General features: G+C 37.5%; 1 protein-coding gene across 1 annotated transcript in view; it reads right to left on the minus strand.

Moving 5' to 3' along the window:
* Nucleotides 1–1,673: 1,673 nt before the first annotated feature.
* The window catches only part of Slc30a4 (solute carrier family 30 member 4), a 30,226-nt gene continuing 6,985 nt past the window's right edge, over nt 1,674–24,914 (minus strand). The window contains exons 2-7 of the mRNA XM_008849280.3: nt 23,260–23,406; nt 9,727–9,880; nt 7,911–8,115; nt 7,156–7,261; nt 6,090–6,224; nt 1,674–5,419 (exon numbers count right to left, since the gene is read on the minus strand). Coding sequence (XP_008847502.1) covers nt 5,265–5,419; nt 6,090–6,224; nt 7,156–7,261; nt 7,911–8,115; nt 9,727–9,880; nt 23,260–23,406 — 902 coding nt within the window. The 3' untranslated portion in view covers nt 1,674–5,264. The remainder of the gene's footprint in view (nt 5,420–6,089; nt 6,225–7,155; nt 7,262–7,910; nt 8,116–9,726; nt 9,881–23,259; nt 23,407–24,914) is intronic.

The following is a 24,914-nucleotide window of genomic DNA, read 5'->3' on the forward strand; positions in this document are numbered from 1 at the left end:
AAAGTTGACTCCATTTTCTTCTAGTTGACTTTTGCTTTACCCTGTGTTTCTGCCCAACCACCCCGAGGCTCATGCTTGCTAAGTGCAGCCAGCCAGGCAGCACGTTTCATGCAGGCAATGTCAGGGAGTTTGTTGTTTCTGCAGGACTGGGAAACTCACAAGTTGCCAGGTAGCATGTCATGTCTTCTCCCAGCATCTCCATAGAGCCCACTGCTTCTGCAACTGAGAAACTTGCTTTTCCTAACCAAAACTTAGAAAACTTTTTGTTAACTGAAAACAATACTGACTTGCTCCTGGTCTGGTGTAATTATGGTTACTGGCTTTGCCCCTGGCCTGATGTAATTGTGGTTTTTAAACTTCATAAACTCTGCCCTGCTTCTCCTCAGGGTGAAGAGTTCTTTCTGGTGATGGCCCCTCTCAAATGCTGACTATTATTATTAAAAGACTTTTCTTGGGGGGGGGGTCTCCCTGTAGCCCCAGCTGTCCTGGAACTATGTAGACCAGCCTGGCCTTCACCTCAGAGATCCACCTGCCTCTGCCTCCCAAGTGCTGGGATTAAAGGCGTGAGCCACCACACCTGGCTTTTAAGTCAAAAATTTAAAAATTAAATGCAATTATTTTTTGTTTTTTTTTGTACTTATACAACTGTTCTGATCATGGTGCTATGAGAACTTCTCTGGTAGTGGAGGTTTGGAGAGAACACTGTACATGAGTAATACCAGGAGTCTTGCTACTCTATATTTCTGCCCCAGACCCAAGAAAAAAGATCAAGAAAGGAACTTCTAGTGAAAGATGCTTTAAGTTTTACAGTTATATAAACTTCCAAGTGGGAATTCCTGCATCCATCCATGCTATTTTAGCCTTTAATATGTACAACATTCTATACCAGGGCTTGGCAAAGTTTTCCTACTAAGTTTCAGGTAGTAACTCTTTGCATTTGTCACAACTACTGAACTCTGCCATCACTGCATGAAAGCAGTCATGGCTATGTAACTGGATGAACATACATCTGTCCGATGACACTATTTATGGACACTGGATCGTAAAGTTCACAAAAGTCACAAAATATTCCATCAATTAAAAAAATTCAGCAATGCGTTTGTTGCACATGGTGGTGCATGCCTTTAATCACAGCACTTGGGAGGCAGATCTATGTGAGACTGAGGCCAGACTGGGGTGGTCTATGTCGCAAGTTCCAGACTAGCTGGGGTTACACAGTGAGATCTTGTCTCAAACAACAACAAAATTAAAAAAAAATCATTATTAGTTCTTGGGTCACAAAAAATGGCTGCAGATCTGGCCAATGAGGGTTTGCGCAGCACTGGCCCACAACACTGGCATGACCAGGCTCTTCAGCTCAGGCTTCCCACAATCCTTATCAATCTGACTTTCGGGGTGGCTTCTGTCCTTTATGCAGGTTTCTGGTATTGGAGGAACATTACAAGTCAGTGACTGACACCAAAGGAGAAAGGTTCCTTTACTATCTCATCCTATCTGGAAGATGTTTTCAGGCTTCTTTCTTAAACATTTAAGAAGGCATCACAGTTTGAGACTATAAAACTAGATAGGTTATAATCTATTTTCCAAAGTTTTTCTGTTTAAAGAGCATGTTTTAAGGCCTCGTACTATTTTTTTAATCAATAAAAATAAACAAAAACTTAATGGATTGGACATTTTTTAAATAAACCACATGGCAAAACAACACTTTATTTAATAAATGTATAGGAAATTACAATTTGAAAATTGCAAATACAGTACATATACATATACCTTTATCTTAATTACACAAACCAACCCCAGCTTCAAAATCTTTCTAAAATCAATCATATTCAAAATACCTGGTTTCTGAAGGGGTATATGGAAAAGTATATACAATTTCTTAAACTGTGATATGGCTTTTTAAATAACACATTTATTTAGAGATGTGTAAGTTCTCCAAATATAAGGTATCTTCCAGGTGGAAACTGACAACTGGCACGTTTCAATTTTGGGTTGCATTTATTTCAGGATAGTCTTGATTACACTATTTAAATTGACACTGTCAATTTAATCAGAAAATGTCTGTTGGTCCCAACAAACTTTGGTAAGCAGGAACTCAATGACTGGCTTGCCTAAATGTAGACACAATTTAACACTGAGGAATTTCCCACAATTTCTTCTCTCCAATTTGCATGCTCCCACTAACATCACAAACAATATCCTAACTGCAATCTCTAAATAAAATCTGAAGTCCTGACCAATAGGCTCCACATGCAGACTTGGAGAGAGTTTGCTACAGAGATATTATCTTCATCAACTATCTGGAGGTCAGATCTGCCTTTCCTCAACACAGCATCTAGTTTGGTGTCGCTGTTCATTTATAACTAAGCTTGGTACAAAGAGGAGCTAAACAAATGAATTAATCTTTTATCTAGAGATACATTTTGTAGCTTCAAACTTACTACATACAAGGCAGTCAATAGAAAAACTGCCTAAGACTGTACTTCAAAGGAGTTTAGATTCCTTAAGAACATCTGATGATGATGAACCAATTATTATAAGTACATAAAAAGAAAACAAATATAGCCAAACAAGCTTGCTGAGTGGTGTTCTAAGAAATGCAACACTATTCACAGGTGGCCACGTGGTCTAGTTCTGTCTCATGTGCTCTACAAAGCTCAGTGTGCAGAAATCTGGATTAGGAACAATTCACTGTTCAAGAAGAAAGGCTCTTTCCCACCTGGAAACACTTTTTAAGTGTGCCTTGCCTCTGAATGGTTTCCCTCACATTCAGATGAGAGATGCTTGTGCAGCTGATCTTGACTGTGTCCATTCTAGGAGGATTTTCCTAAAGACAAACACTGACAGGTGGGTCACCTGGGTTGAAGAGATAGAACACTGAGATTTGTAAAAGCAGGAAACATAGTTTTAGAGAATGAAAATAAAGCCCCACAAACTGAAAGAAGCATAGTAAACTAAGGAATCCAGTGATTTGGCAAACAGTACCAATAGGAGCCGTGGATGTGAAATCTGGGCTTATAGAACATAAGACCCACGGCTAATGGAGTCTTAAGCCACGTATGAGAACAACGGCTTCTAGTTCTGCCTGTCACATCCCTCTGAAACATGTCTTACTCAACTGCATTCTCAGTATGCTTCTTAAAGCAGAAAAATCATTAGTCAGTCTTCCTAAAACAAATCAAAAGGCTACATGCAGCCAGAGTTGTGGAACATGGGTTCACAGCAACTGATTATTTGCAAATATTCATTAGAATAGAAGAATCACCAAGTTTTTATTTGTGATGTTCTCTAGTGTAAGATCAGCACTGTGTCTCTCCACTTCAGATCCTGCTTTTCACTGAGCAATGGAGTGCTCAGACAGCTCAGCTACCAAGCAGTTATAGCTCTGCAAGTGAAGAACAGACTAAAGATGTCAGCCGTGCAGTCCCTGGTGTTAAGTGCTGAGTTAAAGTCCTCCTCTGTGGGTTCTGACAAGTTACTAAAAGTGGAATCAATCAGTTCTCAATCCTGTAGACCCAGTAAAGCACAGAGTCTAGTTCTTGCTACAAAAATAAAGCAATAAAACTTCAGGTGTACCTCACTTCAAGCAGAATATGCTAATTAAGATTTTAAAGTTTTTAGTGTTTCTGTATTTTATAAAAATGACCCTTTTCAATAGTCAAGTAGATTTTTAGACTGTTTTATAAAATAACTTTTAAAGGAACAAGTCAATATTAAAAACCAGGTATGGCCACATTAAGATAAAGAAATGTTTCCAAGAAATAAGCTCAGTTGATATGATAAAGTTATTAGTATATAATGCAAATTTCCCCTTTCCCCCTAGATACCTAAAGGCCATACATGCTTCGGTATCCACTGAAGTATCTGCCATTTATTAATAGTCTCCTAAAATTTTTGAAAAGGGACCCCTAATGTGCATAAAGATCACCTCAAAACCAATGGTTGCCAATGAACATGAATATTCACAAATGTCTCTGTAACACAACTATTACCAGTTAAGCTGTCTTGCATTTGGAAATGCTCGTGCTACCTCCCCACAGCTTTAATGCCCATCATTCTAGTTCTTTCGTGCATACACATGGCCAAAAGCCCTTTATCTTTCATTTTCTCAAAGTAGGATCTCAACCCAACCCTTCTGTATCTTTCTGCTATTGCATTATTGGAAAAATTCAAGATATACCTTGGGGTTTTCTGTAGTCCATGGAGAACCCCTGACCCATATTGTGAAAGAGAAGTCCTCTCTGGAGTAAAGGTTACTTTACATAGTGGATATTAATAAACTCAACCTTAGCCCTCTACAGTTAGTCTGAAAGATGCATATAGATTACTTGGTGTAGAGATGAAAACCAAGGTATCTAACTGTACCAAATGTTGGCAGTTCTTAAAAGGACAGAGAATAACTGCTTAAATTTTGTAGTTTCTTACTGTTCTTAAGACAATTCTATATAAACAACAAAAGTGATTTTTAGGGAAGACAAAAATCTGAAATTCCAAACCCCATCCTTCTCTGTTTTAAATGATCATATGGTAATTTGAAGTTAAAACTAATTTCTGACATTCAGAATTATATTAAAATATTTCCTAAATAATTTAATGACACTGCCCACATTACATGAAGATTTTGACAGGATTACAAATAATCAAAAAGATTGATATTCAAAATCCAGTAATATCTGGAAAACCTTGCTTATAAAGTATAACTCTAATTATAACATTAATAGTTATTTGTGAAATAAAACATTTCGAAATAGGAATACATGCTTATTCCAGTCTCTGGATATTATTACTATGTTCTGAAATCTGTTGAGGGATGATTTCTGTAAAAGAGAGCAGCAATTCCACAAGCCAGATGATTAAAATACAAAACAAAACAATTTAACACTGAGTGTGCTAGCACTGACTTCATAGAAAAGGACTGTAAAAAGTACTTTAAATGCAAATACTGAATTCTGATGCTCCCTTGAAGACATGTGTACTCTGTCAAATTAATGAAGTATGGTCTCGGATTGTCTTCTGTGAGGTATCTGTAGAGTTACAGCTCATTCTGTAAACAGTACTTTGGAAACATCTTCCTCTGAACATTATGAAGTCCCATTTTGCATTAAAGAGACTCACGGTCACAGCTGAAGTGACTACTTCGAGGGACTGGTGCTTGGCACGGACACAGCTGTCAGAGGTTCCACTTCTCATGTAGGTTTGCACTTATTGCTCTCACATCTGTGACTGCAGGACAAATAAGGCAGCAGACCCCCAAACACATAAAGTCAGGGACTGGAACTCTGACAATTTGCACAAGTTCTGTTCACTTCTTGCCTGTAACTCTGGAGCTGAATAGTACATTTATACATGCCAAATGTGTTCAACAATAAATGCTTTGCTTTGGACTGTACTTCCTCCCATTTAGATGAACTTCCAGGAACTGCAATATCAAGAAAATATCATTACTCTGCATTGTACAGAGCTACACCTGAGTAAATAAGATAAAGAAACAACAATACCCTATGAGGATATTTCTGTTAGTATGATTTCTACCCTCTCAACATGATTCTACTACAGAAGGCAGTTTCATAAGTCCAGAAGAGCTTCTTATTATTCCAATCCCTCCAGTCCACTCTCAGACAGAGGAAGAATATAAGACAACAATTACAAATCTTTTGTTTAAAGACCTTATGCACTTAAAAAAAAACAAATGCATACATTATTTTGAATTTTAAAGTCATCAATCTTTGAAATTACTTAAATAAGAGCCTAGCTTTTCTTATGGAGAAAAGGGCATGAAAATATACTTTAATGCCTTTAATATACAGGTAAATATAAATTTGTGATGCTGTGTTATTGATTTTATTTTCAAGGTTCTGGGAACTGAACCCAAGGTCTCATGCATGCTAGGCAAGTGCTCTACTACTGAGCTATATTCTCAGCCCTAGTTATCCTTCTGACCTGCATCTTACCTTTTGAAGAGACATATCCCTCCCTTAAATCATTTCATTAGAAAAGTCTCCCTAAGTAGTGATAAGCTCAGATGTTTGGTTCAAAAGATAGCTGTCCTTTAACCCCAGACAGGCCCATATTTACCATCAGCAACATACTTAGCTGCATGTGAACTATGGCAGTGGATTTTCCTGAAGTGAGAGACCAGATATTCAAATCTTCCACAGAATATACATCTTCTATTTTCATCAAGGCTTCTTTGATATAATCTACATTCAAATGGCTTGGCACACCTAATGGTTTGGAATATATAATTTCTAAGTAAAGTTTTACTTTGGTAGAGAAACCATTTTATATTACATTAAAAGAAAACAAATGGTTTTTGCTAGATTCATTTTCAATGAATACTTTATGTTTATATTTAAAGATAAATTATGGACATTCTTACAAAAATATAGGAAATGTATAAGAGATTAATACATACTTTAAAATGTTAATTCTTACTAAAATGGAATGGTAGTCAAGTTAGAATACTTAGCTTAACAGATAGCAAGGACAGAAAAAAAGAGAAACATTTGATTTGATTTTTTCTTTCTTTCTTTCTTTTTTTTTTTTTTTTTTTTTGGTCTCTCTAAATCCTTCCTGCCCCCAACCTGGAACTAGCTATGTAGAACAGGCTAGCCTGGAATTCAGAGCTCTGTTTGCCTTTGCCTCTCAAGTGCTGAGATTAAAGGCATGTAAACCACACCCTACTTAGAACATTTGATGATGATAAGTCTATTACTGAGAACTTTTGTTTTTATGCTTAGACACATTATCAATAAGGCAAGAATGTCATAAATACAACAAAGTCACAAATTAAAGGATACTTAAGGGGTTAAATAAAACACTAAGCATAATTGCATTAAGAATCAAAAGTTACATTCTTGACCTAGCTCTACAAAACCTTGACCAAGTTATATTATCCCATCAAATATTTTGTTTGAAAATGTGGATAATTTACCCCACTGTCTGCCTTGCTACTTCCCTTAGCTACTTAAGGGTCAAATGAACAGCCCACAGGCGTGTACTGATTCTTATTTGTTATATACAGGATAGAGTAATACAGTTTAAGAAATATCAGTAAAATACAAAGACATGACTCTTACCCAGAGTGTCCCTCTGACTCACAGTCTCTATTAAGGAAGAGATAAACCCACAATGGGGATATTATTAAGAGCTTACCTTCTAGGATTATAACTACTGTGTCCCATATGATGCGAAATGTTGTGAAAGCCACAAGTAATGAAAATACGTATGTGCAGATGGGATCGGCAATCTTATATTCTGGCTAAAAGGTAACAGATGAAAGCTGTATGATTAAATGTAGACAGACATAAGACATATTATAAAGTGAAACAAGGCACATGTCCCCAGTTCTCTGGCTTTCTTTAGCAGGACTGGAGAAGACTTCTAAAATTTGAATAGTGTAATTGAGAAACAAACTCTTTCTTAAAATTGTTTGAAGGACTTTCCTCCAGTGTCTTATCTCTAGGAGTTTAACCACTATTTTGCTCCCCTCTGTGCCATCTCTAAACCCTTTACCAGAAGCTTAAGGCACTGAATTTAGAAAGAACTGCAGCAGCCATCTGGATTAAGGGTCTCATATTAAAGAGGAGGGAATTCAAATTTAGAGTTGAAGGACTTGCTGCAAAGCTGAGAACCAAGATTTCTAATTTCTACTTCAGTGCACATTCCACTATCTAGTGGTTCAGCTTAACACTGAGTTCTACAGCCAAGGCTATCTATCTACCAAAGCCAATTACAGAAAAACCAGCTGGCAAGGTGATGCCGCTGTGTTTATTCCTAATACAAATAACTATACGGATGCAAAATGCATAGAAATGAATTTAGTGCACAGTGCATTGATAAGAGACAATTAGCTTTTCCTTTAATAGCAAAATTAAGTAATTCTGAAATAGGGAAATCAACCATATTACCTTGAATCGGATGATGTATGCTGCTATTAGCACACCGACACTCTGTACCAAATCCCCCAGAGCATGTACAAATGCAGCTCTTACTGCCAAACTGTCCTGCCCATGGCTGTGTCCACCAGATCCCACGGCAGGAGAACTTGAAGACAGGGAATGGGAATGAGAGTGGGAGTGATGGTGACCAGACTGGTTCAACAAAAACCCCATTCTGTAAAAATGAAAAAAAGCATTATTTTCTCTTAGCTTTTTGACAAAACATTTATTTATTTATTATTTTTGTTTTATGTGTATGAGTATATTGCCTACATGTATGTGGGTGCACCCATGCCGTGCAATACCCATGGAGGTCAGAAGAAGGCATTAGATTCAGCAGGGAACTGGAGTTATGGATGGTTGTTAGCTGCCATGTAGGTGCTGGGAACTGAACCCAGGGCTTCTGTAAGAGCAGTCAGTTTTCTTAACCATCTCTCCAGCACCGACAAAACATTTATTACTACCAGACACTAATGAAGCAATACAGAGCTCATTCATTTAATACATATTTGAGCATCCATTATATACCAAGTATTGTTCTGAGTTCAGGGAGCTTGTGTTCTACATGGGACGTCAGAGAAGAAAACAAATACACACCCAATATAAAGCCAGTTAGTGTGAAATTCTTGGAAAAAGTGTACAGCTTTGCAAAACTATGGGAAGCGAGGGGTCAGGTAAGGGGGAGTAGTCACAGGTCTCAGTCTCCATTTGAGCACAGACTTGACAGGAGCCAGAAGCAAGTGGTGGGAAAGTGTTCTAGGCAGAAGAACAGCAGGCAAAGGCCCTAAAATGAAAATGTAATCCATGTGCTTGAAAAAAGGACAGTCATCATGGCCAGAATAAAGTAAGCACGAAGTGCTAAGAGATGAAAAGGCTATGGTAGGAACTTGTGATTTTTATTCTAGGTATGAACAGAAGCCATTACATTAGGCAGTGATTAGTAAACTATGGCATATAGACCATATTTGGCTACATGTTTCTTTTTAAGATAAAGTTTCATTAGAATAGAGCCATACTCATTTGGCTACACAATGAATATCGCTGTTTTTATTCTTAACATTAGTGTTTAATAGACTCAAACGAAACTGTATAGCTCTCAAAACCTAAAACACTTATTATGTAGTCTTTTCATTGTTTTGGAAGTACTGGAGCTCCATCCGGGTCCTTATGCATGCTAGTAATAGTACTAAACTGTACCCGAAACTCTATTTATCCTTTTCAGAAAAAATCTGCTGACCCCTGCTCTAAATGATTAAACATATAACTTATCATTTTAGTAGCTTTTAGGGAAAAATGGTAGTTAACAAATGAGCTAACAGATCAGTAAGAGATGGTTCAGCAGGTAAAGGAGCTTGCTGCCAAATCTGATGACCTGAGTTTAATTCCTAGAGCCCAAATAGTCAAAGAAGAGAATAACTCCCATAAGCTGTCCTCTGACCTCCACATATGTGCCATGGCATACACACACACACACACACACACACACACACACACACACACACACAAAACTATCATAAATACCTTTAAATGTAGCTAACATAAAAATATTAAAAATTAAACAAAATTATTTGTCTTACTTAAATTCCTTCTTATTGTCAAACTGCAGGACACCTGAACAAGCTAACAGGAGTTTATAATGCTCCATTTTAATTACACTTACAAGAAAAACGTACGTACTATATTTTTAAAATATAAAAATAGCATTTCATAGTCTGAATGCATGCATATACAATAACTTCTAAAATCATAGTACCTGAAATATTAATGTGAAAAATATTGGGCTTACATTACATTAACTGCAACACCAACAGCTGCAGTGATGAGCATGATGTCTCCATTTATCTCATAGTTCATATGGATAGTTCTCTGCACAGCTTCATACAAGAGGAATCCCATAAGAACATAGACCAACAGCACACTAATCATAGCTGACAAAACCTCTAGAAGGAAAGATATATAAAACACATGCATTTTCAGCATTGTTATTATACTTCATACCCACTACATAGTTTTCAGACTTTTATTAACATTTTCTTTCTTCTAAGGAGGTAAAAGCACTACATTATTTTTTGTTATAACATTTTTCTTGTTTAAAAAGTATTTAGCAGCTTGAATGAGGTAGATCTTTAATGAATTCACAGCTACCACCCCTGACTCAGATCTCAAATTATGTACGTTTACAAACTGTACAGAAGGCAAAAAAAGATGGAGAAAATGGAAATATATGACTACAGACTACTTTTCTAACAAAACAAGTACACTTAAAAAGTATCAACAGGCTGATAACGTAGCTCAGCTGGTAGAGTGCTTGCCTAGCATACACAGAGCCCTGAGTTGATCCCTTGCTTAAACCAGGCCATGATGGTGCAGGTGTACAACTGTACTCCCAGAACTCATGAGGTAGAGTCAGGAGGACTCAAAATTTAAACTCATAATCCTCAGCAACAGCTGGCCTGAATTTGAGGCCAGCCTGAGATACAAGAAACCCTGTCTCAAAAACAGTAACAAGATAAATAACCTATAAGAAAAATGGGTAATGCTAGGAGTGGTGGCACACACCTTTAATCCCAGCACTTGGGATACAGAAGCAGGCGGATCTCTGTGAGATTGAGAACAGCCTCATCTACATAGCGAGTTCCAGACCAGCTAGGGCTACAGGGAGAGTCTGTCTTAGGAAAAAAAAATGGGGAAAGAACACAAACAGTAATTCATCATAGGAAAAATGTCCATATTCTCAATACTAATCATAATAAAATGAAATAAAATAAAATAAAATAAAATTCTTATACTTCTGTTAGGTTGGCAAAAACTTTAAGTCTGGTAATTCTCAACAAGGATAATACTGATGAAGATATTAAATAATTTCACCTTTTTTTGAGAGCCAATTAATAAAATGAATCAAAATTAAATATGCATCTCTTTCTTGACTACTAGTAAGAAAATTCCTGTGTACAAAGGTTAGATCTAGAAGGCTTTCTAGAAGTGCAACGCTGTAGTATCAAGAATATCCGGAGACACGTAGGTAAAGTGTTATACATACACAGTGGGAGATACCAGACATCTATTTGCTGAAAAGAAAAGTGGATAACAAGAAAACAAAAATCAGGCAAATTAATAATTATAAGAAAGTCTGAGAAAAATGCATGAGTCTATGTATCTGGGAGAGTAAGCACCAGAAAGCTTATTCTAATAAGAACCTTAAGACAGCATTGTATAAAAAAGGGGAAAAGAGAACATATAATCATATGCCAATGCAATCTCTGGAAAGATTATACAAAATACTCATTAAACACTGACTATTGTGAGTGAAAAGAACAGTTAGCTGGGAGACAGGAAAGACTGTACCATACATGTTTCTCTGCACTGAATTTTCTACTTATGTGAGGGTAAGTAAAAGTTCTGTGTATTTTCACAATAATACAAAACAGGGTAATGCCAAGTATATTTAAAATACTATAAAACAAGCTAGGTGTGGTGGTGCATGTCTTTAATACCAGCACTCAGGAGTCTGAGGCCGACTTGCCAGTCTGGGGTACATAATGAGTGACAGGTCAACCAAGGCAAGACCCTCTCTCAAAAATCCAACAACAGCAACAGTAGCAACAACAATAGTGATAAGTAAATGCTGACACACAAAAGCAAGGAAACACTTTTAAAGAAAACTCTTCCTTCAGAGAAACTTGTTATTAATTCTGAAATCTGTTAAAAGGTTTAACAATTTAGAAAATTGTTACCTGGGATTATTCATTGCTTAAAGGTTCCAGGTAGTTCAAATATATTATATTGCGATGCATTTTCATATCAATTTATATATAAACTACAATGCAGAAAAATTATACCTAACTAATATAGCTAAAACGCCTATGAAAGCCTGCACATGGTCAGAAGAGATGTTAAAGACAAAAGACAATTCCATGTAAATCCACGGTTTATTTGTTCTAGACACACTAGTTATTACATCAAAAGACATAAGAACTGCTGGGTGTGGTGGTGCACACCTTAGTTTCAGCAGAAGTGGGAGTATCTCTGTGAGACTGAGGCCAGCCTGGTCTACATAGCAAGTTCCAGGCCAGCTGGTGGCTATAGGGAGACCCTGTCTCAAATAACTAGAGGGGGGGGAAAAGGAGATAAGAACAGCAGAAGACAGAGCTAAACTGAAGTACATGAAGTTGTAGAGAGTCTCCTCGATTAAGTATAGGCTGTACACGCTTTGAGGATACACCGTCTAAATATGTGTCTTAATTATTATTGCGCTAAGCAGAGAGGTCTTCATGTAGCAGGTTTTCAAGTATTTGTGAATCTGCAAAAAGTCAGTGAAAGGTTAACAAGAGAAGATGATACCGGGCTATTCAATTAAGATTGGGCTAAGTTATGAACTAAATTCCCCAAAACAACAACAAACTGGAAAATGATAACAAAAACGAAAAACATACGGAAAACCATGTCTTAAGTTACAATTGCTTCTGGTAAAACACTCATATGTAAATAACACAAAGAAAGAGGGCTGAAGAGCTCGCTCAGCAGTTAAGAGTGCTTGCTGCTTTTCCAGAGGACTGAAGTTGGTCAGCTCACAACTTTCTGTGACTCCAGCTCTAAGGATCAAATGCCCTTTTCTGGCCTCTGTAAGCACCTGTACACTACACAAGGCATTCACACACACACACACACACACACACACACACACACACACACACACAATTTTTTTTTTAATTTTAGACTGTTAAATCTCATGTATGGGTGGTGGTCCCTATAAAAATTCATAATTAAATAGCAGGTACCTTAGTTTTTAAAGTGCCTTAACAAAAATTTAAATATGAAAATTACAAAGCAATATACTTTATTTTCATGGTGATTCACAGTCACAAAGAGATGAGTGTCCATAATAAAGAGGGGCAATTAAGACAGTTTAAAACAAATAAAAAAATCTTTCTCAACTCCTTTTGCTTAGATTGACCATACTTTCCCTTCTCCCCAGGACAGACCAGTTCCTACTTCTTATGCTGGCATAATTATTACTGGTGCTCCTTTGCACTGTCCTAGTAGGTCTGGCATATATAACACTGAATATCCAGTTAAATTTGCATTGTAGAAAAACATTTTTTGCATGTCCCATTGCAATGTTTTAAGTATACTGGGTATCCTATAACTGTATGTGTATGCTAAATATGAGAACCCCACACTCCAGTGATAATTTTCCTAAACATTCAGAATTACCTTTTATATCCTCAGAAAAGGAAGGCAAATTCAAAACAAAGGAAAAGAAAAGTCAAATCCAAGAATATACAGAGTTCCTTGGCAGAAGGACTCCCCTGCCCTTACAAAGCCCAATATGCTCCCATAGCCTGTAGCCAAGGATCCAGCTCTCATACTACCAGTCTCTTCTATGTGGAGTGGCATAAAAGGAATCCTGACACCTGCCCATGGTTATCAGTAATCCAGATGACCCCTAGAAATTCCCCAAACAGCATATCAGGGTACCTCTATCAATGACAGTCCCCCTTCTAGCAATTTTTAAAAAAATTATCTTACCTTTTAACTTATGTGTGTGTGTGTCAGCTTGTCTGTGTGTGCATGCAGTGCCTGAAGAGGCCAGAAGAGGGTGACAGATCCCCTGGAACTGGAGTTACAGATGGTTGTGAGCAGTCATGTTGTGGGTACTGAGAACCGAACCCAGGTCCTCTGCAAGAACAGGAAGTGCTCTTAACCACTGAGCCATCTTTCTAGCCCCACTTTCCAGCAATTTCTAAGAGATGCGTCACATAGTTTAGTTCTCTCCAGGAAAAGGCATTCATCTATCATTAACCACATGTCAAAATGTCTTCTAGACAGAATACTAATAAATGCAAAAGAAAATAATAAAATAAAAAATCCAATAACAAAATTGGATTTTTTTATGGGCTGAGGATTTATAATTGAGAAGACTAGGACATAGATAGTCCTATCTAGCTTAAAATGCTAATCTACTAATTTGATTATTCAGATTAAAAAATAGTTATTTCACTATGAATAAATTAAGGTCATGTAAAATGCCATGAATAGGACCAATTACTGTTTAAAAATACCTTTCATAGTTGTGTGTGTGTTTTTTTTTTTTTAAGGATGATGGGAAGCAAATATAGATAGGCAAGTTCACCTGTCAGAGAAAACAAAGAATTCTATCAGCCACTAAATTATGACAGATTCCAATCTTCTCTTTCTTGTTCTGGGTTGGTGTCTGGTAACACAGCTTACAATAAAGCTTTACAATAAAGCTTTTCATGACAAAATCAGTGCAGTTCTGATGGACTTTTTGTTTACTTGAAGGAGACCCAGGAACTTTCACAACTAGAACCCAAGATTTCTGTGAAAATTACTACTCCATTGGCTTTAGGTAAGCTTGAATGGTTATATTTCAATCTAAACCAAAATTCAGTATTAACAAAACATTCCTGAAAGGAGAGTTTTGTGGAAGTACCAGAAAGTCTACTGTTGTACTACTTCTAATGTATTGTGCTACTTTACACATATATAATTAAATCACTTCATTTCGTTAAGCTATGGTCTTGGAGGAGAGTAAGACAAATTAATATATGCTTTTTGCTGGATCACTTAGGTCTTTTTGTTTTTGTTTTGCTTTGATTCATTTTTGAGACAGGGTCTTGGTAAGTAGCCCTGACTGGCCTGGAGTTTATTATGTGGGCTAGGCTGGCCTCAAAGCTGCAGTGATCCTCCTGTCTCTGCCTTCCAAGTGCTGGAATTACAGGCATGTGTCACCAAGCACGGCAGCCTGCTTTTCAAGACAAGGTCTTACTATGCAGCCCTAACTAGTTTGTAGCCTAGGCTGGGCTCAAACTGGGGGCAGTCCTCTTGCTTCAGTCTCCTAAGTGCTAGGGTTAGAGGCATGTGACATCACATGTTGCTTCCTAGGGTCTTTATTTAGCTGAAATAAAAACAAATGTGAATGCTCTTATAAAGACAAAAGTACAACCTGAATTTTCCATACAGAGAATAAACAGTTTGTATCTGATTGGCTAGTAAATACTAAAATAAAATTTAAAGGGCAGGAAACTCTTGGTTATCAAGTTTTGATAGTACTGTACTAGTTACTTTTCTGTTGCTGTGATAAAATACCATGAACAAAGGCAACTTAAGGAAAAGTTTATTTTGGTCTATAATAGGGGGAGGGCATGGATGCAGGAGCAGGAAGCTGAGAGATCACACTGTCAACCTAACACAGGAAACAGAACAAGAACTCAAAGTGGGGTGAGTCTATAAACTCTCAAAGCCTGCCCCCTGTGGTATACTTCCTCCAGTGAGTCTCCACGGTTTAAAAGTTCCACAACCTCCCAAAACAATCCAACTGGGTTCAAATGCATGAGCCTATGGGGGACATTTCTCATTTAAACCACCACAAATCTGAAATGTGGAAATTATTGTACATTTAAAAACAAAAATGAAATGCCAAACTAGAAGTTTCAAAGATGATGCATCCTTCGTTATTCTCTGGGGTAGTATCTTACTATTTCTCTTTATAGCATTTACAATCTGTGATTATATTTGTGTCTATGTGCATACAATAATTATGTCTCCTCACTCTATTACTCATTTACTCAACTGGCGACTCTTGGGTGGGTACCCATTCAATGTATAAATACCAATTAGTCTCAAGTATGTGAACCATTCACAACAAGCATACATGTTTTTGTGGGTGCAGCATAAATGTACTGGTCTATCATAACTTTAGCTCTGCTAATGCTATGATGCTAATGAGTATATTTCACTTAAAGTACATGACACTGGTCTTTCTATTGTGTCAAAGAACTCTCTACAACATAGCAAACATCCAAAGGCATGCTCAGAGGTCTATAAAAAAATGAGCAAGAAACCAGGCATGGTGGTACTCGCCTTTAATCCCAGCACTCGGGAGGCAAAGGCAAGTGGATCTCTGTGAGTTCAAGGCCAGCCTGGTCTACATAGTGAGTTCCAGGCCAGCTGGGGCTTACAGGGAGAACCTGTCTCAAAAAGACCCCCTCCCCGAAAATGAGCAAGAAAGAACAGCGCTATCCCCTCTCTTTCACTTTCTTTATGCTCTTTTCTACCTTCTTCTAAGGAAGAAAACAGAAGGAAAACAGTGGGCGTATTGGGTCTGCCTAAAACTCCCACATTAGTATTTGTGTTTTATCTCGGCCACAGAGATCCCTATAGTACTCAGGCTGAAGACATTGGGATTTTCAGTGGCCTAAGACCAAAATCTGAAAATGACAGAAACCTCCCCTGTCACCAACATAAGCCCAACACAGAGGCAAAGCCATAGCCATGCACAACTGGGGACCTTGGGGAGAAGAATTGTGGAAAGAAAAGACACAATTTTTGTCTTGGGTAGGAAGAAGCTGTTAAAATGAATCAAGTAGAGAGAAGAAATTTTTTTTTAATGCACATATAAGGAAAAAATTTTAGTTGAATATTTTCTACTCCTTTAGCACCAGGGGATTAAAAAAAACAAAAAACAACAACAAACCCCCCCCCACAAAACTATACAGAATTGGCATTGTAACCAAATGCCTGCCCCAAGACACACTTAGTCAGATTTGACTAAGGTCTCTGCTTAGCACTTATTTCTATATAAAGTACCTGTACAGTCACTTGCCATTAACATAGGCTGAGGATTTTTACATGATCACAGCACAAATATTGCTTTCTATCCCAAATACAAAGAACTCTGTTACTACAGTCCTTTTATATCAGTGTACAAGCTGCAGCCCAAAGATCTGGGAGAAAAGTTTAAAAAAAAAAGTCAATTCTTTAGTAATTCACAAAGGTTAAAACAAGCAAGAGAAGGGGGGGGGCGCTGTTCTCTGCAGAGTGGCACTGCCCCTTTAGGAGATAATCTTATTCCTCCTAAAGATATGTAGAATTTCTTCTAGTGTGGCTTTATTAAATTTTATTAGCTGTCAGAATAAAGTGACATGCCCATGCCCACAATCAAATAAATCCAGACTTTTAAAAATAAAACATGGGGCTGGAGAGACGACTCAATTGTTAAGGGCACTGGCTGTTCTTGCAGAGGATCCAGGTTTCAGTTCCCAGTACCCAACATAGCTGCTCACAACCGTCTGTAACTCCAATTCCAGGGGATCCAATGCCCCTATCTAGCCTTGATGGGCACCAGGCATGCACATAGTGCACTCACATACATGCAGGTAAAATACTCATACACGTAAAAATAAATAATCTTTAAAAATAAATAAATGATAAATAGAAACAAGACACAAGACTTCTATCACATCTCCCCCCTCCCATATAAACCTGCTACTTATCTCACTGTAAGTAAGAAAGAAATAAGAATGATCTCACAGCATCCACAGCTTCACACAAAGGAAAAGAAAAAAATGCAGTGACTAACAGAACTGACGCCTGGAACAGGCACAGGGGAAAAGGGGGAGCAGGTTCTGCTGTGGGCTTCCACTGGGCTTACAGCATTTGTTTTCTGTTAAGCACGATAAAATCTGCTTTACCTCTAGATCCTAAATCCAGTGAATGTGAATCATTGCCAAATTATGCTAAAACTTAACCAGACCTTTTCAAGACTTGATATTCCAAAAAGTTTATAATGACCTTTCTGTAAACATACATATATGCTACAAATAAGCTTTGAAGTCACTATCAGGTTCTTTCAGATTAAGTGAAGTTCATTTATGAAGCATGAAGGCTACTTTTGAAGTGCTGAGCATGGTTCTAAATGCTTTAAAATATTAATTCATCTACTGTCCTTAACTCTGTGGGAGACACTATTATGAGTATCTTTTTACAAACAGAAAATGGAGGTACAAAGTTGTTAAGGAACTTTCCTCAAGTTATACTGGTAAGAAGTCAGAGTCAGCATTTGAACCAAGCTATTTGCTGCCTCTCACAGGTGCCTGAAAACACTAAACAAAAGTATACAATTAACAGACTACAAATAAATATAAACTAATAAAAAGACTGGAGAAAATGTAATCTTTAAAAATTTATTTTATTTTCAATTTTGCGTATGTGTGTGGGTACATGCACATGCGTGCAGATGCCCCCAGAGGCCAGAGGCATCAGATCTCCTGAAGCTGGAGTTGCAGGAGGTTGTGAGCCACCCAGTGTGGGCACTGACTGGGAACCAAAGTCCTCTACAAGAGCAGTATACACTCTTAACCATGAGATATCTTCTCTAGCCCCAGAAAATGTGATTTTTAAAATTAGAAAACATATCTACATTGCAGAATTAAAATTATAACTGTAATTAAATGATGGCCTGATATTTGGTTCACTAATCAAGTGTAAAATTCCAACAAATCTAATTTATCTCAAGACAGTATCACTGTGTGCAGTTCTTATTCCAAAAAATTACGTGGGGGCCAGATAGATGGCTGCCCTTGCAGAGGACCCGGATTCAGTTCCTAGAACCCACATGGTGGCCAACAACTGTCTGTGACTCCAGCTTCATGGACTCTAACACCCTCTTCTGACCTCTTTGGGCATTGTATGCACTTGATGCATTTACATACATCCAAGCAAAACACTCATACACATAAAATAAAAATAAAATTTTCTTAAAGAGAATACAATTTTTATATCAACACTTCAGTGTTCATTCTCTCTTTTTTTAAGTGCAGAGCTTTTTCAAGCCAGATTTTCTGGACTTCTGGGTATAAAGTGGCCTCTAGGAGTAGAACTTGGCCCTGTATACACTTGGCTGCCTCCAGGTCTGGACCTAGGTGCACAGCAAACTGCCTTTTGCATAAGGATGGCAAGAAGCAGAATATGGACACATATGTATCTGTTTATGTTCCCAAAAGCAAATTCTGAAAGCATAAATCAGGAACTAAGTGAAGTAGCTTATTAATATAGAGTGTGGAAGGAGGCAGGGCGGAGGGGACAGATGAAGTCAAGATTTCTAAGTGAACCTTCCAATGTTTTAAACTTTCATAGCATATGTTTTATATATTTACAAAACAAATTAATAACCACCCCCGGACCTTTCCTCACCTTCAATATCATTAAAACAAAACCATACCAAACCCAGATACAGTAACAACCCAGAAGTTCTTCAGAGGGAATACACTCTCCAAATCATAGAATCAGAGGTCACAAGAGCTGTACTTTGTGTCCAATGTAAACACAGAATTTCAGATACCCAAGATGCAACAGTGCTTGTGGCGCTTAGGAATACCAACTGTTCTCTTTTACTTTAGAGCTTTATTCACCAAATTCTGTCTTTATCTGTTGAGTTCCCCCAAATCAATGCAAGTTTACGCTTTCATTATTCTTGTCACTACTTCAAAGGAAGAGTAAGTGAAGCAAGGTCTACAGTCTCATAGGAGCTTGGAATGCCAAAAAAGGAAAAAGAAGATCCACTGTGTTCTTTGGTGTGAAGCTTCAGTATTTCCCTAGTTCTGGAAAATTCCTATCTATGTGTTTAAATAATTTCCCATTATGTTTTAGATGATTTTTAAAAGAGAAAAAGCCAGGCGAGGCAGAGGCAGGTGGATCTCTGTGAGAAATCCCACACCCACTATATAGGTACTCACTTTTGCTTTTCAAATTCTGATTCTTGATGTTCTTACTAGGCAGCCTTAGGATTTTATAAACTGTTCTCTTACCGTTTGACATGTTTCCTTCTGTTTCCATCCTATCTTCCTATCTGTTTCCATTATATATTCTGGTAGACTTTCTTGGCTATGTTTTCTAGAAAAGTCCTATTTTTAAAAACATTCAGCAGTAGTATTATTTCCAAATAATTTTTTTCTTGTATGTTTCTTTTTTCTTCTTTCCATTACCCTTCTGAGGTTAGTGTTAAGTTTTGGTTATTTTCTTTTATGCTGATATTTTTTCCTCCTTTGCTGGAAGACTTGGTTAACTATTCACATTTAAGGCAGAAAGGTAAGGGATTGTTCTTTGCAAAGAAAAATTCTTGAAGTGCAATAGAAGGGCACTTCTTGACCATAGCTAGGCCATGTTAAAGTTCAGGCTGGTTCTAGTCTCTGAAATTATCAGGCCCAGGGTATGGGAACACATGTCAGCAGGACCCCAGTTGTCTTGGGAACAGGTCAGTGTGCCCTGGAGAGCACCTGATAACTGCAGATTTATAGTTTCTGTAGGTTATGCTTGGCTTCTGCAAAATAGTAATTGTTGCTTAATAGAACAGAAATTGTTAAGGGGGCTCTCCACCTGTAAGCTTGGGGAACCTAAACTTTTCACTCTTGGTTATGGTTTCTCTGTATAAAAACTTACCCTAGAGATAGCTTGGGGCTATACACTTGGGTTCCGACACCCCTGTGTAGTACCCCTGGCCAGCAACAACTTTCATTTGGCAAAACTTTGTCTGAGTGGTCTTCTCTGGTGAAGCACCTCACAATAGAAGGCTAGGCTAAAAGTATATTAAGACAGTTACTTATCAGAGGTATAGGGCATGGCAGAATGTGTAAGTGTGTCGCTTTAGGGTGAGCAGGTGGGGAACAGATAAGGCTGTAAGCTTTAGAGCCTTGGATCATAGCATAAGTCTTATGTTAAAGCACCAACATCCAACCAAAAAAACCTTATTTTTCCCCATACCATTCAATCTCTTCCCAGAAAAATCATCTGTTATTTTACAGGGAGATGCAAGCTGCCTGAGTGGTAGGACGAGAGGTGAGGGTATACTGGAAACACCGAGTGCTGCTTCCCAATTCACATCCATTGACCTTTCCCGTTTTCAGACACAACCCCCACTTTGGCTCTTTGTCTGTCGGTTTATCTGTTCCTAGCTTCCTAGCTTACAGTGTTCTCTAGGCTAGCTTCTTAGTTTGCTCTTCCTTCAATCCACTTCCACTTCTATCTACTTTCCAACTTGTTGGTGACTCAACCCTTTAGTGTTTCTCTCTCTCCTGTTTTTGGAGATAGTCTCTCATCTTTAGGCCAAGTAATCTTCCTGCCTGAGCTTCCAAGGGCTGGGATTACAGACATAAACTGCCATACCCAGCTAGCCCTCAGGCTCTCTGATTTGGTATTTCTAGGTTTTCATTTTCATAGACTCTCAGACAGGAGTTAAATGTTGATACCTAGTCATTCATCTTGGAACTTAGTACTTTTTTTTTTTTTTTTGGTCTTTTGGGACAGGGTCTCCTTGTAGCCCCATTTGGTCTGGAACTCACTATGTAGACCAGGCTGGCCCTGAACTCACAGAGATCCACCTGTCTCTGCCTCCTGAGTGCTGGATTAAAAGCGTGCACCTCCATGCCTAGCTAGAATTTAGTGCTTTTAAAGGAGATAGATTTTACCTTCTACAGAAAACTCCAGGGACTAGTAAATTCTATTTTTTCTCATCTTTAAGTAGTATCTCTTTTCTTTTTGTTGTAGATTGTTTTTTGACAGGTCTCCCTAGTCACGGCCTTCCTGGAAATAATGTGAACCAGGGTGGTCTCCATCTCGCAGAGTTCCACCTTCCTCTGCCTCCTGAGGGCTGGGATTAAAGGCACACACCACCACACCTGCCATGTACTGTCTGTCTTCTATGAAGAATCAAACCAACTATGTAGAACACACACTCCAATTGTTTGATATTTAACATAATTTTCAGTTAATTGTTTGACATTTAACATAATTTTCAGTTCTGAACTTAGATGTGCAGCAATCTGTTGTTTTATTACTGTGTTTTTCTTGGGGAAAGTTCTACTGTTCTCATTAGAGTTCCAAGGGGTCTAATCTAAAAGTGGTGAGGAACCATAGACTAAACAAACACTCCTTCAAATAGTATTAGAAGTTAAAAATCTAGCGGCTGGAGAGATGGCTCAGTGGTTAAGAGCACTGAATTCTCTTGCAGAGGACCCGGGTTCCATTCCCAGTACCCACATGGCAGCTAAGAACTGTCCTTAATTCCAGTTCCAGGGGAATCCAATGCTCTCTTCTGACCTCCACAGCATTGCACCACATAGGTGCACTCACATACATGCAGCCAATATACTCATACATACACACACAGAAAAAAAAATAAAATATTAAAAAAAAGAAGTTAAAAATCTCTCCATTCCATGATGATATGTTTAAATTTCAGACTTTAAATTACAGGTGTCTACATCATAAAACAGTAACCTTTGAAAATAATTTTGAAGTTCATTAAAAGCCCCATGGCAACCAGTAGACAAGTGACTATAAACTACATCGGAAAGTTTGGAAGTTTCTTTTAGGAACACGACAAAATGCTGGAAAATGCTTACAGGTTTAGGTTTTGTGCATGGTGGATGAGAGTGGTTCGAACTGGGGATGCCAGATGACCCCTCAACCTGACGATCTAGTAGACAGCTGCTTGGATATCACTACTTAGGTACAATGCCAAGTTTTATGCTCAAAGACTTAGTGACTAAATACAATCTAGGCAATAGGTTAAGGAGAGGTTAAAAAAGAAACAAAGAAGAGGAAGAACTGATTGATGTATTGGCCACAAGTGTGTGGTTCTTACAAAATAAAACTACCAGATGTTAGCTTGGTGCCTCTGAGACAACTTGTATATGTTCGTGTCAAGAAAATGTTAACTTTCGGGTTTTATGTAAATGTTGTTTGTTGATATGGTCCTTTATATAACTGTTCAAATAATTATTTTAATACATTTTCAGAGTGAGTAAAAAGTTAAAAAGCACAATAACAGTAAGAATCAGAGCTATGTAGATAATAATGCATGACTCTAATGTTTGGGTTTTTTTTTTTTTTTTTTTTTTTTTAGAGACAGGGAAAGAGACAGGGTCTCCCTGTAGCCCCAGATAGCCTAGAACTCACTATGTAGACAAGGCTGACCTTGAACTAGTTCTGCCTGTCTTTGCCTTCAGAGCGCTGAGATTAAAGGCGTGTGCCACAATGCCCAGGATCAACTTTAATCCTTCTTGATTATGAATGTACTTGCAGAATTATGCTGATATCATAAAACGTCAGTCACAGCATATGTTGTATATATTATAATAATGCTTAAAATCTAGGCTTCAGTAGCCTTACTTGAAATTTCAAAAATAAACAAAGCAGCTAATGCTTATTAAGTTAAATCTACATGGTTTTGCTGGGTTCAATAAACTGAAAGTAAACTTCTTTATGATAGCATCTTCAAGACATGGGGAATGCCATTTGAAGATTAATGATCATCATAATTTTTTTATGTGCAAATTGTTTAGTTGGGACTAAGCTGGATGTTCCCAAAGAAGATAGGTTTTTGGATCGGTCTCATTATTTATTTTTATTCTCTTTATTCAAATAAGTTATCACCACACAGATTTCAGTTAATCAGAGCTATAGTTCATTGTGGTTTATGTGAAAATATTATAAACCAAAAGAAACCTCAATTACCTACCTAGGCGATGAAATCCAAAGGTGAATCTTCTAGTTGGTGACTTTGAGGACAGCCACAAAGCAAGCAAAGTGAGTATGATGGCACTAAGGTCAGTTAGCATATGCAGTGCATCTGTCATAATTGCTAGACTGTTTGCAATGTATCCACCTGGGAGGAAGGGGAGGAAGATTAAGAAAATGCTAAGCAATCAGTTTGTATATACAACATCCTATAAAACATAAACTGTGAACTAAATCCCTGATACAACTAAAACAAGTATTCTAACATTTCATACAAAAGAGTATGCATGCAAAATCCTTCAATATCTATGGGGATGGGTTTCCTTTGGGTATTAAAATCTGGAGTGCCTTATACAAAATGGTGTATTTGCATGTGGCTTATAAACATAAACCTATACAGAGTTTATATCAGCTCTAGATTATTAATAATATCAAATATACCTCACTGTTTAAAGAAAAATGACAAGAAAACAATTTTTTACATAGTCAAGTATTTTTTCAAATATTTTCAAGCCTTAGCTAGGTGACTCCATGGATGTGGAACCTGTGGATTTGGAACCTGTGGATATGGCAGGCCCACCACACATTCATGGTGAAAAAAAAGTCCATTCTATTAACACAATCTCCAAAGTGATAATTACTTTAAACAAAGTTAAGCACTAAACTGGCAGCAAACATAAGAAATGTGTTTTCCAACTGCAGCTTTTTCTCAACTTGCAAATCCTAAAACAGTGAATTAATACAGTATCTAAGTATCAAAACAAAGCAGAGCAAAATATATGCCCTCTGTTGCTCAAGAAAGATTGAAACATGAAATGAAACTAAGGAAATCTAAACAGTGCATATTAGCTTATACATTTGATACATTTGAACAGAGGAACAGAAGATGGTATTTAGAAAATATGTTCTGTGCTGGGTATGGTAGCTTTAATCCCAGCACTTGGGAGGCAGAGGCAAGTGGATCTGTGAGTTTGAGTCCAGCCTGGTCTACATAGCGAGTTCCAGGCCAGTTGGGGCCACAGGGAGAACCTGTCTCAAAAAGACCAAAAAAAAAAAAAAAAAAAAAAATAAACAAAAGAAGAGAAAAAAAAATGTTCCGATTGGTGGTAACTCATGTTGATAATCTCCATTTGGAGATTTAAACTGACCTTTGTGAGGTAATATTAAATGAGACCATAGGGCAGGGTCCTAACTCAACTGGACTATGGCCTTATAGAATGAACAATCTGAAAGAGGAACCCCTATCTCACCATGTGATCCTCAGCACTGCCTTGAGACTATGTAAAGGACCTCAGCAAATGTGGCTTCTTGATCTTGAGCCATAAAGTGAATAAACCTTTATTTTTTATAAAGTACAGTCTGTGGTATTAAGTCATAGCAACATAAAGGATATATATATATATGGTTTGGTACTACTGCCTGTGATCCACTAAGAATCTTGGAATATATCCCTGATAGCTAAGGAGAAGCCATGGTATTTAAGTTTAGGAGAGATACAATATCTAATGAGAGAGAGAGAGAGAGAGAGAGAGAGAGAGAGAGAGAGAGAGAAATATGGAAGAGGAGGATATTTACAAAATGTAATTTTAAATTAATTTGTAAGTATAAGAAAATTCTGGTTTTTTAGGTCAATAATGTGATCATTAGCAAATTCTA

The sequence above is a fragment of the Nannospalax galili genome, unplaced genomic scaffold, assembly GCF_000622305.1.
Source record: "Nannospalax galili isolate Female #2095 unplaced genomic scaffold, S.galili_v1.0 scaffold891, whole genome shotgun sequence".
Classification (NCBI taxonomy): domain Eukaryota; kingdom Metazoa; phylum Chordata; class Mammalia; order Rodentia; family Spalacidae; genus Nannospalax; species Nannospalax galili.